Genomic DNA, 18,609 nt, shown 5'->3' on the forward strand with positions numbered 1-18,609 from the left:
TCCCAGGCCTCCAGGAGGTGCGCTCATCTGCGCATGTGCAGTGCCAAAGGGCCGCTCGTCTCTCCCTTAATGAAGATGGCGGCCCTGGCCTCTTTCCAGTAGCACTTCGGGCCCAGATTTTCCGTAAAGTCCTAGCACTGCAGGTGCGTCCTTGTAATACCTTTGGTTGCATTTTCTTCATTTCTTAGCCCGATAAACTCCGGGATACTCTTCACATTTGAATATGAACAACGTTTGCGTGCTGTCTGACGGGTAAGGTACGTTTGACACATACGCCGAGTGTCACTCGGCAGGGGCAAAGGTGACTGCTATTACAGGAAGTGCCCTGTCTCCACAGGCCTCTAGGTTTCCTGCCGTATAAGAAGGACAAGACGGTAACAAAAAACGCTAGTGGTGTTCTGACTGCCAACTTGCACTGGAACGCTAAGGGAAAGTCTCCACGAGCCATGTTTGGCTTCCAGTCCTCGCCCCACCCATTTTTGCGCACGCCGTGGACGGCCCAGACCATTGGCTTCTGTTACGAACTCGACCCGGCGCGGCGATTGGTCGATTGTAAATCCGGAACGCTGTGACTGGTCCGCAGAAACGTCTCGGAGCGCGCGCGGGAGCAGATGCGAGCCGGTACTTCCATGGTCACGATGGCGCTCCAGGATCTCGGGAGAGATCTGCAGCCTTGGTGTCCGCTGGATCTCAGCCTCGGTGAGATCAGACTCGCAGGCGCGAGTTCTGCATTCAGGGCTTGGGGTGCTTTGCAGTGCCTGAGGTGTCTCAGCCCGCGGCCCGATCCGGGTGGGGGAAGGGGAGGCTGAGTCTCTGCAGTGACCGTGAGCCCCAGGATTGTGACAGTCTCACCCGGGTGGTGGCCGGTCAGACGTACGTGGAATCTCAGTCCAAACGAGGAACTGTTTAAAAGAGAGCTAAACCGTTCTAGCGTGTGGGAGGCCGAGGCTGGAGGATTGACAGGAGTTCAAGACCGTCGGTATGGGCTACAAAGGGAGTGTCGCACGAACAAAACAAAACAGCAGCAACCTAAAAAGCTAGTAGTAGGCCTCTCCTGCTGCTATCGCTTCTGTTTTCTCCATCTGTCACCCTAATTCTGCCAAGTCTTCCTGGACTTAACTATTTCCATTTCCAGAAGGTTTTTATACAGCCAATCTCTTTATTCAGACTAATTTTGTTTTCTTAAAATTTGTGATCATATTGTTCAACTAGGTGGTTCACATGCAGACCTCGTTAGTTGTCCGAATGAATTCGAGATTCCAAAAGCCAGCCAATTGCACCAGCTAAATCACAAACTTGGGAGTTCTGTTTTCATGCCCACTGCCCCTTGTTGTCCCTACATCCAAGCTCCAGCCCTAAGATGGCTGTCCGGGTCCGCGTCCTCATAGCCAGCCAAGGCAATTGCAGGAGAACCCTAACTGCTTTCTGATGCTGTCACTCTCACCTGTGCAGCCCGTGTGATCCCTTCTTGGCGGGTACCGCTTTGCATGGGTCAGATCTTTTGGTCCTTCCCATTTGTTTCCTAAATAGATGACCAGATCATTGGCCTACCGTGGCAGAGGAGTTGTGGGAGTCTGTTCTGCAGGCGTGATGTGACCTCTGCTATCTTGACATCAGAGCAGTTGTGATTACCCATAGGCAATCTGGATAACTGTCTCCAGGGGAAAGAGAGGAGGGTATCTGTAGACTCCCAGTGGAAGTTCCAGCCACCCCCCTTTTGCCCTTCCCAGCTTAATACAGCCCTAACCCAGCTGCTTGCCGTCCTGAACAAGGGGGTGTGCTAGGATATGCAGGAGGTGGGGTAGCAATGCAGTGCTGTAGCGTTTGCTTGGGCCACGGTGGGGCTTTTAAGTCAGGCGACTGCCCGGTCATCGCCTGTGCTTTTGGCGGTAACTCCAGTAAACTAACTCGGTTGGCTCACCATCAGTCGGAATCTTTTCTTTGGTTATTAGTGCCCTTTCGATCTGGTGATAAGATGGGTACCCGAGGCCACGCTGAATGTAGAAGTATGCTTGAAAGCAGTCCTAGAGTGGCTGGCTGGCTTCCTCTATGGTAGCGGTTCTCAGCCTCCCTAATGCTGTGACCCTTTAATACGGCTCCTTCTGTTGTGATGACCCACAGCCATAGAATTATTTTATTGCTATTTAATAATTGTAATTTTGCTACTGTTATGAATTGTAATGTAAATATCTGATATGCAGGATATCTGGTATGTGAGCCCTGTGAGAGGGTCGTTTGACACACACACACACACACACACACACACACCCCAGCGGGGTTGGGACTCACAGGTTGAGAACCACTGCTCTATGTGATATGAGTGCAAACCTTTTTGATAGAGTTCACTGTACAAGCAGGCTATAGTGATGGGGATGCCCTGACTATGGAGAATGAACTAGAGACTATATTGCAGTGTCTGAAAGCAAGCACATTTAAAACTGGATTACAGGCCAGCTAAGGCACCAGCTTTTTGGTCCTTGCAGTTGAAGTGGCACTGTCTGCCGAGAAAAAACTGCATATGTGAGGAATTACAGTGGAAAAGAACACGTGATGCTGCCTTTCACGTTTGCTTCAGACTCAGGAACGGTGGGGAAATGTGATGAGATGGAGGTATATTGGCTTGCTGCTTCAGCTGGCAGTGGGACATAATGAATAGGGTACAAATTAAATCTGTGCTAGAGAGAGCCCTTCCTAGCATTAAAACCTGGGAACCTGTGGGAAAAATCAGAGAGCAAGGAGAGACTAAGGGAGACGTGAGAAAAGATACTCCTCCAGTTTAATTTTTAGTGCAAAGAAGCGGGGCCGAGGTGACCCATAATTCAGCATGAAAGTGGAGGCCTTAATAATGGCCTAGCATAAGTACCTGATAATTAGGGAGTACTCTCCTCCAAACTGCTTCAACTGGGAACGACTTAGGTAAGAAATGAAGAAGCCTCTCACAGCCTGGCTCGTGAGGCTGTGGGACATGGAGCAAGCAGATGGCATCTGAGTGTGCTGAAGCTTAGATACTGAGAAATAAAATTGCTCTCCCTCCTTGAGACAAAGGCTACATAGCCTGAGGTAATACAAAGGAAGTAGTTCCTGAGAGACTGGCTCACACAAGCCGGTGGACACTCTTGACTGACACTGGCCCAAGTCTCCCTAACTATCAGGGACTGGAAGATGACAGTACAAGGAATTAGTGAAGAAACTGAGCATCAGAGAAGTGTAGGATGCCCAGATCTTTGGGTCATATAGGTTCATGGGGTGTTGAGACCGCAGACTGCAGGCCTGGTATGGGACTTCAGTGTCTTTGCTGACCCCATAGTAAGGCATGATCTTGTAGAGACAGGAGAGGCTATAAAGTAGGTATTTTTTTAAATTTTTAATTCATTTTATATATCAACCACAGTTCTTCCTATCTCCCCTCTGCTCGTTCCCTTCCTCCCCCAGCCCTTCCCCCATCCACTCTTCCAAAAGGGTATGGTCTCCCATGGGGAGTCAACAAAGCCTGGAACATTAAGTTGAGGCAAGACCAAGCCCTCCCCGCTACATGAAGGATGAGCAAGGTATCCCACTTTAGGGAATGGACTCAAAGGCTACGTTATGTCTTAGTGACAGCCTGGCATATACACTGGGGACATGTAAATCAGATATGGAAGGTGCTGAAACCCTCAGGAGGGACTGGAAAGGAGGGAAGACAGATTATGTGGCCTATCGCAATCACTGGAAAGCAAGTGTAAGGTCTGTGTCAAGTGAGAATTCCTAGGGGAAAAATTGATAGGAAGCCCAATTCTTTTTTTTTTTTTTTTTTTTTTTGGTTTTTCGAGACAGGGTTTCTCTGTGGCTTTGGAGCCTGTCCTGGAACTAGCTCTGTAGACCAGGCTGGTCTCGAACTCACAGAGATCCGCCTGCCTCTGCCTCCCGAGTGCTGGGATTAAAGGCGTACGCCACCATCGCCCGGCTTAGGAAGCCCAATTCTTGCTTCTGGGCCTCTGCAAGGCTGTAAGAGCCGAGCCCACGGTTTGCTGAAGGCGTTAATGATAGAGTAGTGCATGTGAAAAGGGATTTTTAATTGTTTTTAATTGAGCTATACATTCTCCACACCCTCCTTCCACCCTCCCCCATGTACCCCATGTTCCCAATTTACTCAGTAGATCTTATTTTTTTCTCCTTTCCTAGACAGATCTATGTATATTTCTCTTAGGGTCTTGTTTGTTGTCTATGTTCTCTGGGGTTTCAGACTGTAAGCTCGTTATTTTTTGCTTTATACCTAAAAGGCATTTATGAGCTGGATGGTGGTGGTGCACGCCTTTAATCCCAGAACTCGGGAGGCAGAGGCAGGTGGATCTCTGCGAGTTCAAGGCCAGCCTGGTCTGTAGTAGGCTGCGGACTGTGTTCCTGCCACCCCAGCTCCTGGTCGCCTGGCTAGCTTATGCTCCGAAATAACAACACACAAACTGTATTTTTTTAAACATTGCTTGGCCCATTATATCTAGCCTCTTCTCAGCTAACTCTCGCACCTGGACTAGCCCATTTCTAATAATGTGTGTAGCACCCCAAGATGCGCTTACCAGGAAGATTCTAGCCTATGTTCATCCTGGGTCGGAGCTTCATCGCATCTGCCTCTGAGAGGAGCTGCCCTGCATCTGAGCTCACTTCCTCTTCCTCCCAGGATTCTGTTCTGTTTACTCCACCCACCTATGTTCTAACCTATGAGGGCTAAGCAGTTTCTTTATTATTTAACCAATGACCTTCTTCCATCATTTCCCCTTTTTCTGTTTAAACAAAAAAGGAAGGCTTTAACTTTAACATAGCAAAATTACATATAACAAAACAGTTATCAAGTAAGAATTACGGTTACAATATTTACATCTATTTTATCTTTATTATAACTAAGGAAAACTATAACTATCTATTCTTTAACTCCATCAAAGACTCCAGAAGGATATAATATTACCCAAGTAAATGAGAAGTAAGCAACTTACAAAATTCTAGAATCACAGAGACATCTCACTGCCTGGACAGTCACCCAAAGTTCCTCTGTACCTTTGAGGCATCCATCTTCGGCCTACAGGTCCATAGTATCCAGAGACATTTCCATGAAGCAGGAAATTTCAAAGGCAGATCAGTCACTATCTGCTGTGTCCTGTAGAATGTCTCGCAGACTCTTTCATGAATCAGGAACCCCAAAAGATCATCTCACCTTTAGGCAATTTCAGCAGTCCTCTCTCTGAGGGTTCTCTCTGTCCAGTTTATGGAATAGTCCAGGCAAGAGCAGTTTCTTGCCCAAATAGCTATCAAACTCCATAAGGAGCCTCTTCGATGCCCATCTTCCTCTTGAAGTAGTTTGGTGCTGCCAGGAGCAGGCATGTCTCATTGTCATGAAAAACCCTAAGTTATTAAAACATTTAAAATTCCATATTCTATAATCTTTGAAAGATATGAAGAATGCCTATCTAAAATACATCTATGCACATCTAGAAAATCTAACATGACTACAAACTTGACTATTATAGATGATTATCTATTAACCTATATTTCCTAATTATACATTACATTTTTAAATGAACTATACAATCACAATACCTTAATCAAGATCAGAAATACATATACATATAACAAAATTGACCTTAAAATTATATCACTAAAGCAAAATCTATACTAATGCAAATTATTCATACCTATATCATATCCCCCTTTAAATGTAAAAGAACATTTATAAACAATATTTGGGAATATGGACGTAGTTATTTCTCTCCAAACTGCTTCCTGCTGAATGGGGGTGCTGTTAATCAGATATTTCAGGGTATAACCTGTGTGCTAGGTTCATCTCAGTTGTCAATTGAGTGAAGTAATTTTTTGAAGGTGTTCACAGCAACCTTTCAGGAGGGCGTGGTCTAATCATACCATATTGGCATGGAAGCAATCCGCAGGGTGTCATCGTCTGTGAAAACAAAAGAAGAATCTCTTTTCCAAAGTATCATATCCTTAGATCCAAATTCTGGAGTCAAGGTATTTTTAAAATATCTATGTTGGATTAGTTCAGTAGCATTTATAAACAAATATCTTTTAGCAGCTGTTGCTTCTTCCTCAGCATTCAAACAATTCAAACAGAGCATAATAGCATACAGTATCAAAATTCTCTGTGTATTTTCCATCTTTGTGTGCTTTATTTTACCCTCTATTTTGTTTATTTTTACTTTTTTGCTTTTTGAGACAGATTCTCTGTATCTTTGACCTGGAATAACTCTGTAGACCAGACTGTCCTTGACCTCTCAGAGATCCAACTGTCTCTGCCTTCCAGGCATTGGGATTAAAGGCGTGTGCTACCACACCTTGAAGTCACAGAGGTCAATCTCCCTCTGCCTCCCAAGTGTTGGGATTAAAGGTGTGTACTACCACACCCAACTACTTTCTTTCTTCCATTTTTACTTTTAAGAACTTTAACATTTAGCCTGCATATATTTTTAAGCACATTGTAAATCATTTAAAGGTTTTCTTTGTCTTTGAATCTCTCTTTACTGTATCTCTCTCTTTTTCTGACCACACGAGCCTTTAAATTACTGAGCAATAATGGGTAGGATTAAAGCCGTGGCTTTGATGGCTGGATCCAGCCCATTCCTTAGCTTTCTGCCATTCCGCCTTGTGGCTGAAGTACCCGCCAGAGCCCTGTAACTCTACAATATTTCAAGGTCCTTGCCAGCAAGCAAGCTGCAACAGTATTAAGGAACACTCAAAAGCTCCGAAGTCAGGACCACCTGCTTGAAAGTCAGAGTTTGCTCTGGCCGGACGGCCCAGAAAACCGGTATTTTAAATAAAACAGCACAACTTTTTTCCTGCTATGGCTGAAAACAAACAAGCATGCAGTCAGCTTTTATCAATACCGTTTTAAGTGTTTCGTGGCTGTATTACTCTTTATGTTGTTGAATGTATTGTTAACCTGTTGTCTACCCATCTCTTCCTCCAATCGGAATATGTGGAGCCTGTGTTTTGGGGCCTGTCCCTTTTCCTCCAATTAGTGTAGTTGAGAGCTATGCCTCCATTGATGGCTCCTTCAGGTGTAGGAAGAGGAGAGCCTATGGTGATCATTCCTCTGGGTACCTATGGGCCCAAGATTCAGATGGTCATTCTTTCTGGTCTTGTTGAGGCTGAGGCCCTGGTGGTCAGATAACTTCTGGAGACCACTGCTGTTGTCCAGGCTTCTGCTGCTCACACTTCTCCTCCTGGCAGCCTGGCCCACCCGCAGCACTGCTGCTCACGCTTCTCTTCCCAGTGGTCTGTGTGAAGAAGTTTTAATCTTGTTCAGTGTGTGTGTAATTACCCCTTCCGGAGCTTACACTGCGTCCATGTTCCCCTGTAGTAGGAGCTGCGGGCAGCGTTCCTGCCGCCAGCTCCCGGCTGCCTGGCTAGCTTATGCCCCGAAATAATTACACGGAAACTGTATTCTTTTAAACACTGCTTGGCCCATTTCTATTAATGTGTGTAGCACCACGAGGTGGTGACTTACCAGGGAGATTCTAGCCTACGTCCATCTTGGGTCGGAGCTTCATCGCATCTGCCTCGGAGAGCAGAGCTATGGTGTCTGAGCTCACTTCCTCTTCCTCCCAGCATTCTGTTCTGTCTACTCCACCCACCTAAGGGCTGGCCTATCAAATGGGCCAAGGCAGTTTCTTTATTAACCAATGACCTTCCTCCATCATTTCCCTCACAGTAAGTATGCAGGGAGTGGAGTAGCTTGTGACTTGGGACCCTTTCAGTAGCCATGTGTGACAGATGGAGAGATGCTGCCCGTGAGGCCAGGAAGCAGGATTCAGTGGAGAGCAAATGAGAGTAGGACTCTTCCTCCATTGGCCCAGGGCTGGCCCTCGTGCCACAGAACTTCCTCTCTTCTCTTCTGTCTGCTTTTCTAGCACATGTTACCTTTGACTGCTGTGGGACAATGATCTTGTACCCTGTAAAGATTTGTCACTTGTATTGCTTTAATAAAATGCTGATTGGCCAGTAGGCAGGCAGGGTGTATAGGTGGGGCAATGAGAACAGGAGAATTCTGGGAAGAGGAAAGGCTCAGTCTGCAGTCGTCACCCATACACAGATGAAGCAAGATGAGAATGCCTCACTAATAAAATGTACCAAGCCATGTGGCTAACACAGACAAGAATTATGGGCTAAGATGTAAGATATAAGAGTTAATAAGAAGCCTGAGCTAATCAGCCAATCAGTTTGTAATTAATATAGACCTCTGTGTGTTACTTTGGGATTGAACGGCTGCGGGACTGGTCAGGACAGAAACCTCTGTCAACATTTGGCATCAGAGATGCTTTGGTTAGTTTGTTGTTGTTGTTTGTTGTTTTAGCTACCATTGGACAAATTGTTTAGCCCTATAAACCCCAGTTTCTTCATCTGCCAGATGTAGTTTATACTATCAAAGAGGGCTTTTGTACAGAGGAACTTACTGCCTGGTGTGTAGTACCTGATGAACAAATACTAATGCTGATTCTGACTCTCTCAACTCAGAGTCCAAACATCTATTTCCTTTGCCCCATGCCTTATTACCATATCCTCTGTCTTTCTGCACTTATTTCCCTTGTGCCCTCCTGTGTTCATGTCCAGTTGAGAAGCCATCGTCCCTCCATCTCTCCCCTCACTACCAGTTATATTTCCTGTTTACTCTTCAGTGTTGTACATACATTATCTATTACTATGTTGACTCGTGCATTATTAAAAAATATAGTTGTTTTATAGAAAGTTTTGTTTGTAGCTAGTACATATTTTGGTCTTTTATGCACATTATCTTTCCCAAAAATGGTGTAGTGCCAGTAATGAAAAGGTTAGCTGTGACTCAGTGGTCAAGTTAGCGTACTAGCATTTTCCTATATGACTCAAAATTCAGTAGGCTTTCTTTGTGTGTTGAGGGGTATTTTTCCTCTTTAGTCTTAAGTCAGCAAAACAGGAGTTATCTCCATTTTGCAGCTAAAAAATTAGATGAGGAGTGATTTGAATTAGATGGGAAATGAAATGATTTGATGGCAATCTAAAATTAAATAGGAGCAGAGTCGTTTATGGGAACTAGGGTGCTTGACACCAGAGTGCTTTTCTTTTTTCAATCTTTATTTTTATGTGTACAGCTATTTTGCCACGTGTGCGTGTGTTTGTACACCACATGCATGCCTACTGCCCACATAGGCTAGAAGAGGGTGTTGGGTACCCTAAGACTGGATTCACAGAGAATTGTGAGCCGCTGTGTGGTTGCTAGGTCCTCTAGATGAGCATCCAGTACTCTTAATTACTGAGTCATCTCTCCAACCCTTTTAGTTTTTATTTATCAATATATGTGTTTACAAAAGGTTGAATTTTATTAAGACCTTTTCCTACATGTATATCATGTATATTGCTCATATTCACCACTACCCACCTTTTGAGGGGGTACTTTACCTGTTTAATATCCAAATGCTTCCAGTAAAACACTTCTGTTAGGCTGAGTGGTGGTGGATGCCTTTAATCCCAGAATTTAGGAGGCAGAGGCAGGTCAGTCTCTGAATTTGAGGCCTGTCTAGTCTACAGAATAAATTCTAGAACAGCCAGGACTTCACAGAGAAACCCTGTTTCAAAACACAACAACAACAACAAAAAAAACCTAAAAACTGCTACCACTACTACCAAAATACTTTCTGTGTAATTAGTAGGTGTTATTACATCTTAGAGATGAAGTAGAGACTCAAGAATACTAGAAGTGATATGACTTAAGTCATACTGATACTCCTAAGATTCTGAAACCAGGTCCAGTCATTGCCTTCGAAATTTGAGCTGATGCTAGTGATGGTATCGAGCTACCTCCTATGATAAGCACTGAAACATTGCTGCATGTTCAGAGAGCTTTGGCCGCAGTCTTCAGTTTTCTGGGCGTTGGACCCAGTCTTGCTTGTGGCTGTCCCTTTACCACTGACTGATCTGCTTTCCCAGCCCCACTGTGTCTTCTTTCAGACAGTTTGTGTGCCTTTGGAAGGAATGCTGTGCAGAGGACTTGGGCTACTGAAACTTCCAGTGTACAGAAGATGATGGACAGATTGTACTCTGAGGAGACTTCCAATTTGCTGAGCGTAGTGTGATACTGAGAACCATGAAGTGAAAGGGAGCCCTCATCTCTAGTTCTGTCTTTATATTCATGCTCTGTCCAAGTTCCTCCTAAGTGTCCTCCCAAGTGATGATGAACTTACAAAGAATATTAATTTAAAGATATTCCTGACTAATAATTTGAGATAGAAATAGTCACGAACTTAACTGGTCCAAATTTTAGATGGGGTTGAGGAATAGCTGCTTAGAAAAATTGAATTTAGGTAGAGCAGTGTGTTGAGGAATGTCCCAGGAAGGCTGTGTTGCTGTCTCTTAGACACACATTCTTATTTTGTGCTTGGGAGTCACTCAGTATTTTTGTAGGAGCCCAGCATGTATCTTCTAGACGTTTTAGGAAGTGGTTTCTCTGCTTTGACATAAGACTTTATTGTCCAAGAGCACAGTGAAATGGTGTATGTTTTATTTGGGTTTATTACCGTGTTTATGAGATTTTCACAGAGAAGAGGCTGATGCTCTCTGTGATGCTTGTGTCTTCTCAGTGGCGCTCACAAGAAAACTTGATCACTTAAGTTTGTTCAAGAACAATTTCCTGAAGCTGTTACATCTAAAACATGTTTTCTTCTAGATTTACGTTTATTTTATGTAAATGAATATTTTGCTTGCATATATATCTATGTACCACATGCATGCCTGGTGCCTACAGAAGAGGGTGTCAGATCCCCTGGGACTGGAGATAGAGATGGCTGTGAACCATTTTTTTTTTTTTTTTTTTTGAGATAAGGTTTCTCTGTGTAGCCCTGGCTGTCCTAGAACTTGCTTTGTAGACCAGGCTGGCCTCTAACTCACAGAGATCCTCCTGCCTCTGTATCCTGAGTGCTGGCATTAAAGGTGTTTGTCATCAAACCTGGTCCTTTTGGACTTTTGAGACAGGGACTTGCTGAGCATTTCTGTTTCTTCTAGAACTCACTATGTGGCTCTGGGTAGGCTTTGAACTTGTGATAATCCCCTGCCTCAGTGCCTGGATTACTCCTGAAAATCATGCTTACATTACAAAAGGCTTCCTTAATCATGATGTCTTTCCTTTTATTACATATGACACCTGTATGGCTGTGGTCATATATGTGAATAGTGACTTTTCTAGAATATACATGACATCTAAAGGTGATTGTTTTTTACTTGTTTGAGAGCATTTACTAATTTTACTCCATTTTCTCCTAAGAATGGGTGAACTCAGTGTGGGAACTGGACTTCACAGAGACTGAGCCTTTGGATCCCAGCATAGTAGCAGAGATCTTAGAGAATGGAATAGATGCATTCACATCACTCTATGGGAGTCTTTTCCCCTTTGCTGCTGAAGAAAACGGATCTCTAGAGGTAAAACTATAAGAAGGCAATCAAGCGACCCATTTTTATGTGTTGCAGTGGATGAGAGTCATTATAGTTTAAATTAAAAATAGTTTTCAGGGTCAGAGTATTGTGAAAATTGTACTTTGTTCATCAGACTGTCCTAGTAGCTTTGCTCCAAAAAGTTTGAGGCCCTAGTTGTGATTTTTGTTTTCAAGACATGACCACCTTTTCACAATAGCAGTTTAAAGGTGAAACCAAGTGAAAAGGCCACGAGAGTGAAACAACAGTTCAAGGAAGCTTGTATTGAAGCAGTAAGTAGTTGGTGGTTTACATGTGGCCTCGGCCTGAACATTGTTCTGCCTCCTGTGCTGGTGGAGGTCACAGCTGTCAGAGTGCAGCTTAGTCCTGCTTCTTAGATGCCTTCCACATTTTCCTTTGAGTTAGTTAGTAGTCTCTCGCTAACTTGGAAGTTTGCTGAGTAGTCTAGGCTAGCTGGCCAGTCATCTTCAGGAATCTGCCTGTCTCTGCTATCTGAGAGTCCGAGCTCGGGCATCTCATGCTTTGTGAGCCAAGTGCTATGCCTACTAAGGCATCTCTCCAGCCTCTGTGTGCTTGTTGATGTTGAGATCATTAACTTTTTTAAAAAAGGTCAGCCAAGTATGGTGGTACACACCTTTAGTCCTAGCACTCAGGAAACAGAGGCAGGCAGATCTTTGTGAGTTCGAGCCCATCCTGGTCTATATAGGGAATTCCAGGAAATCCTGAGCTATATAGTGAGACCCTGTCTTAAAAAAATAAATAAAAATAAACATAAATAAGCTGTCATAGTGGCACATACCTGTAATCCCTGTACTTGGGAGGATGAGGCAGAGAATTGATTGTTGCTGTAAATTTAAGGTCTGCCTGGGTTATAGAGAAGATCATGTCTCAAACACCAGAAGGGCCAGTAAGAGGGCTGGATGCTCAGTGTTCAGCAGTTAAAGACGGGTGCTTATTACCATTCCTAACAACCTGAGTTTGATTCTCAGGACCCATGTGATTGAATGAAAGAACCACCTCCTGTAATTGCCCTCTGACCCTCATACATGTGCTGTGTGATCTGTTCATAAGTGTTCACATACACATACACACAAACACACACAAACCACATAAATGTAATTTAACAAAGTGTTTTAAGGGAGAAAAAAAGAAACCCAAAAGGCTAAGAAACAGAATAAGAAGACCTTAATATAGCCTAGATGTGATAATGCACAGCTCTGATATCAGTTTAGGAGGCAGAGGCAGGTTGCAGTTCCAGGCCAGATAGGACTGCTCAAGAATAAATCATCTAAACATTCCTTTAGAGTAATGCTAAGCATTCCATTGAGTACTTTAGAAGAGAGGGTTAGGGTGGAGGTATAGTGGGAATATGTAAGGAATGTTTAGAATTATGACAGTGTGCTATGGATGGCATTCAGAATTTCTAATCATGTGGACATAGGAGTAAGTTAAACTGAGAAAAGATTACAGGTAATTTTTAATGGTATCCTAATTAGATCTCTTTTGGTTTGATAAAGCACCATACCCAAAGCAATTTGTAGGGGATGGGTTTATTTCATCTTACACTTTGGAATAACAGTCTATCACTGAGGAAAGTCAGGGCGGGATCCTGGAGCAGAAGCCACAGAGGAGTGCTGCTTACTGACTTGCTCCATGGTTTGCTCAGCCTACCTTACAGCATCAGGACTACCAGTCTAGGGATGGCACGGCCCACAGCAACCTGGGCCCCCCCCCCAACATCAATCATCAGTCAAGAAAATGCTGCATAAGCTTGCCTGCAGGCCAGTCTAGTGGGGACAAGTTTTCAGTTCAAGTTCCCTCTTCCCAACTAACTCTAGCTTATGTCAAGATAATATAAAACTAGCCAGCATAAATGGGCTTCACCTGTGGAATGTGGTAAACTTAATAAGGCATGATTATGTATGAGGTTCTATTTTAAGTAGCATGCATTTATTAACTTACGGCATGAGTAGATCTGTTTAGAACAAATGTTCTTCCCCATAGGCAGACTCGGTGTGAAAAACTGCACCATGAGATTCCTTGAGAAACTGCTGGGGTAGTATATACTGAGTGCTAATAGTGTGGTCTGTAGGTTAGTTGTGGAAATTGGTAAGGAAAGCTCAAAACAGGAAAGGATTTTTAGATAGAATAAACTGCCAAGTTGTGTATGAGATAAGAAAGAAGGGCTGGGACCTTAGCTCCGTGGCACAGTACTCACCCGGTGTGCATGGGCCCTTAGGTTCAGTTCCCAGTACTGCCAGTAAAACCCTAGAACAACACTACTACGAAGAGGATTTAGCCACGGTGAGATTATGTTTGAAGATCCTTGAAAGGCATGACTGGTAGTTAGAAATGCAGATCACAAAGCCAGAAGGTAAGAGCAAAATGTTCCAGATCAGGGTGTGAGTAGACGTGAGAAAGCTCATACTAGGTAGGGCAAGAAGAGGACATAGGAATGGGGAGCTCTTGAGTAAGGCCACAGGAGAGTGGTCAGTGATGGGTGTGAAGGCCATCTAGATAGCAGCCATGGGATTGCCTCTGCTGAGGTGATGCCACTAGCAGAGTTCTGGTGACTAGGTAGAGTCCATGGAGGTGCCCAGTGCCTTTGGAGTAGCAGAGTTCTGGTGACTAGATAGAGTCCGTGGAGGTGCCCAGTGCCTTTGGAGTAGCAGAGTTCTGGTGACTGGATAGTACAGTCCGTGGAGGTGCCCAATGCCTTTGGAGTAGAATATAACTGTCCAGGAAATAACAAACAAAAGGATTTTTCCTCCCCCTTTTTCTTCTTCTCCGGCAGGAACTTGCTGTGCACTCCAGGCTGGCCTTAAATTCGGTCCTCTGCTTCAGCCTCCCAAGTACTGAGATTCTAGACATACCATCATGTCCAGTTTGTCTGTAAAGTAGTTTGTGCTGTGTAGCGTGGCTTCTCTGCAGCTTTGCCTATCCCTTACCCTATCTTTTTTGTTACTGTCTCTGGTTGTTTGTTTGTTTTTGAGGCAGAATCTCACCATTTAGTCTGGCTATCCTAGAACTCACTATGTAGACCAGGCTGGCCTCATACTTAGAGGTTCACCTGCCTCTGCCTTGAGAATGCTGCGGTTAAAGGTATATGCTACATGCCCTGATTTTTGCCCTATCTTTTTTTTTTTTTTTTTTTAGGATTTTCGAGACAGGGTTTCTCCATAACTTTTTGGTTCCTGTCCTGGAACTAACTCTTGTAGACCAGGCTGGCCTCGAACTCACAGAGATCCGCCTGCCTCTGCCTCCCGAGTGCTGGGATTAAAGGCGTGCGCCACCACCACCCGGCCTGCCCTATCTTTTGAAGGAAGGCAGAAATGCAGTCTGATTTCCTGAATTTTGATATTTTGTTAGCCTTTGTTTTTTGAAAAGATGCTCAAGGCCTATGTGGTTGTGCATACATGTGATGGACTTGGGAAGGAACCAATGCTGTAGGCTTGTCTGTGGAGTATTTTCATGATTTTAGTTTATATAGGAGGGCTCAGTTCCCTGTGACTGATACCATAACTATGTAGGGTAGCTGTATAAGAAGCTAGCTGAGTGCTGGAGAGATGGCTCAGTGGTTAAGAGCACTACTTGCTCTTCCAAAGGTCCTGAGTTCAATTTCCAGCAACCACATGGTGGCTCACAACCATCTGTAATGAGATCTGGTGCTCTCTTCTGGCCTGCAGACATACATGCAGACAGAATACTGAGAATACTGTATACATAATAAATAAATAAATCTAAAAAAAAAAAAAGAAGCTAGCTGAGCAGAGGGCAGAGAGCTAGCCAGTAAGCAACATTCCTCCAAGACTTCTTCCTCAGTTTCTATTCTTGTTCCAGCCCTGATTTCCCTCAGTGATGGATTATGACCTGGAAGTATAAACAAAATAAACTCCCCTCCCCACAAGTTGATTTTGGTTACGATGTTTACACAGCAGCAGAAAACAAGCTAGAGTACGTCTTTCATCATTGTGGACTCTGAAGCAGAGATGGTCGCAAACTGTGCCGGGGCTGTAATGTTCAAAAGCCTGCTACAGGACCTACTTCTGCCTGCCAATCTCTACCCTAAAAGCCTGCTACAGGGACCTACTTCTGCCTGCCAATCTCTACCCTAAAGCTTCCACAGCCTTACAGTATGGCACCAGCAGCTAGGAACAAACAACACACAGACTCGTGGTGGTGTTTCAGAGTCAGACCAGAACACCTTAGTTTTTTGTTTCTGTCTCTTTGGCAGACATTTATACTTAGTGTATCGTGCACACGTGTTGCTAAGGATCCAGCCCAAGACTTGAGCATGCTAAGCAGGCACTGCAGTGCAGCTGCACTCCTCGCGTCTCTGTTGAGAGGCTAGGTCCTTGTAAATAACAGTAGGCTTTTTCCAGTTCATCTAGTTACTGACTTTTGTGATTTGCACTCTCCTCCCAGAGCATCTGGACCTTCTTCACTGAGAATAAAATTTCCATTAATACACTGGTGGCGTTATTCTGTCACTTCGTCCAGGAAGCACATAAAAAAGATGCCAGTGCACAATATCGAGAATATGGCCTTCATGCTGCTGGCCTCTATTTTTTGCTACTAGAAATACCAGGTATGTATACATCTGGCCCTCAGTGTTTATAGGTTCCACGTTTATATGCAACCAGTTGAATGGAAAAAATACTTGAAAATGTTATGTTGTTGATACTGTGTATATTCTTAAGCCTGTGATGATTGGCTCTGTATTGAACATGTGCAGACTTTTCACTTAGTTCCTAACCCATACAGCAGAGCAGTTATTATATACTTTTTACCCTGTTCTAGGACTGAAGTTGAAAATGACACATTTTTACTGAAGCCTCACCAGTTCCTCAGGGTCAGATGGAAAGGCCATCTCTTGCTTCTTAAACTTTGCATCTGTTGTTAATGCATATTGTGTGTATGTGTGTGTGCACATGTGTGTGTGTTTGAATGCTTATGATAAATGTGTCCACATGTGTATGAAGCCTGAAGTTAGCTTCATATGACCTCATAGATCCCCACTCTATTAAGACAGGATATCTCTGATCCCAGAGCTTGTGGTTCCTCATCAATTTTGGTCAGTTTAGCTAGCTAGCAACTTGTCCTAGGGATCCCTATCTGTGTGTGTGGGGAATTACAGGCAGACTATTATGCCGCCCAGCTTTTAAGTAGAAGCTGGGGATCCTTACAGAGCATGTGTTTTTACATTAAGCCATCTCCCTCGCCTAATATACATATTTTAAGACAAACCTAACTTGCTTACACTGATGGAGTGAGTTGCATGCCTGTAATCTCAGCACTCCAAAGGATGAAACAGGAGGTTTATGAATTTTAAGTTAGCAAGGCCCTATCTTTAAAACAAAACAAAAAACAAAACCTAACATGCACATTCTATGTTCCTGATGACTAGGCAGTGTAGTCAATCAAGTATTCCACCCTGTGATGTTTGACAAGTGTATTCAGATTCTAAAGAAGAGCTGGCCTCAAGAATCTAACTTGAGTCAAAAAAGAAAAAAGGAACACTTCAGGAGTTCTAAGGATAATCATAGGAGAGGCAGAAAAAGAGGAAAACCGCCTAGGAAAGAAGATAATCAGGTAAGCAGGTGGGATAAAGTGACATTTCCAAGCTGTGTATGGTGATACACAGACTACCTTTGTCTACATAGTTTCAGGATTGCCAGGGCTACAGGACTGTCGGCACATGTACACACACACACTACAGGACTGTCGGCACATGTACACACATACACACTACAGGACTGTCGGCACATGTACACACACACTACAGGACTGTCGGCACATGTACACACACACACACTACAGGACTGTCGGCACATGTACACACACACACACTACAGGACTGTCGGCACATGTACACACACACACTACAGGACTGTCGGCACATGTACACACACACACACACTACAGGACTGTCGGCACATGTACACACACACACACTACAGGACTGTCGGCACATGTACACACACACACACTACAGGACTGTCGGCACATGTACACACACACTACAGGACTGTCGGCACATGTACACACACACACACTACAGGACTGTCAGCACATGTACACACACACACTACAGGACTGTCAGCACATGTACACACACACACACACACACTACAGGACTGTCGGCACATGAACACACACACACACTACAGGACTGTCGGCACATGTACACACACACACACTACAGGACTGTCGGCATATGTACACACACACACACACTACAGGACTGTCGGCACATGTACACACACACACACACACTACAGGACTGTCGGCACATGAACACACACACACACTACAGGACTGTCGGCACATGAACACACACACACACACACACTACAGGACTGTCGGCACATGTACACACACACTACAGGACTGTCGGCACATGTACACACACACACACTACAGGACTGTCGGCACATGTACACACACACTACAGGACTGTCGGCACATGTACACACACACACACACACTACAGGACTGTCGGCACATGAACACACACACACACTACAGGACTGTCGGCACATGAACACACACACACACACACACACTACAGGACTGTCGGCACATGTACACACACACTACAGGACTGTCAGCACATGTACACACACACACTACAGGACTGTCGGCACATGTACACACACACACACACACTACAGGACTGTCAGCACATGCGCGCACACACACACATACAAAGTTAAAGGAACTATAGTATTCATTCTAGTGCAAATCACTGTGGCCTTTGATACCAAGACCCACACAAGGACCACGTCAAAGTCAGATCATCTGATGAGCCCAGCTATGACTGGCTTCATTTGGGCTAATGGAACCATGGGACAGGCACGTGAGACAACATCACAGCCCCTTGTATATTTTCCATGGTCCAGGAGGATGACTTTTCAGGCGAGGAAGAGGAGGAGGAAGAGGAAATTTATTTTTCTGCCCAGGACCTTTGTCAAATACGAAATGCCATATTTAATCTTCTAAAGAATTTTTTAAGGCTTCTTCCCAAGTTTTCCCTTAAAGAAAAGCCACAGTGTATACAAACTTGTATAGAGGTAAGTGAAAATCCCCAAGACTTGTGGCTAACTGCAAAAAACGTAGTAATAGCTCGTATTTACCGAGTACAGGAAACTCACTCTTTTCTTGGGTGCT

The 18,609-nt window shown here is 44.3% G+C and overlaps 1 protein-coding gene across 3 annotated transcripts in view; it reads left to right on the plus strand.

Annotated features, from left to right (window-relative positions):
• Positions 1-74: 74 nt before the first annotated feature.
• Ncapd3 (non-SMC condensin II complex subunit D3) overlaps positions 75-18,609 on the plus strand; it is an 81,355-nt gene continuing 62,820 nt past the window's right edge. For 2 of the 3 annotated variants that reach the window (XM_057766388.1, XM_057766389.1), the window contains exons 1-6: positions 75-143; positions 338-699; positions 11,273-11,427; positions 15,865-16,027; positions 16,847-17,031; positions 18,342-18,512. In XM_057766388.1, the coding sequence (XP_057622371.1) occupies positions 612-699; positions 11,273-11,427; positions 15,865-16,027; positions 16,847-17,031; positions 18,342-18,512 (762 nt within the window). In that variant the 5' untranslated portion in view covers positions 75-143; positions 338-611. The remainder of the gene's footprint in view (positions 144-337; positions 700-11,272; positions 11,428-15,864; positions 16,028-16,846; positions 17,032-18,341; positions 18,513-18,609) is intronic. The other variant, XM_057766390.1, reaches the window with a different exon arrangement.

This window comes from Chionomys nivalis, chromosome 4, assembly GCF_950005125.1.
Source record: "Chionomys nivalis chromosome 4, mChiNiv1.1, whole genome shotgun sequence".
Taxonomy (NCBI): domain Eukaryota; kingdom Metazoa; phylum Chordata; class Mammalia; order Rodentia; family Cricetidae; genus Chionomys; species Chionomys nivalis.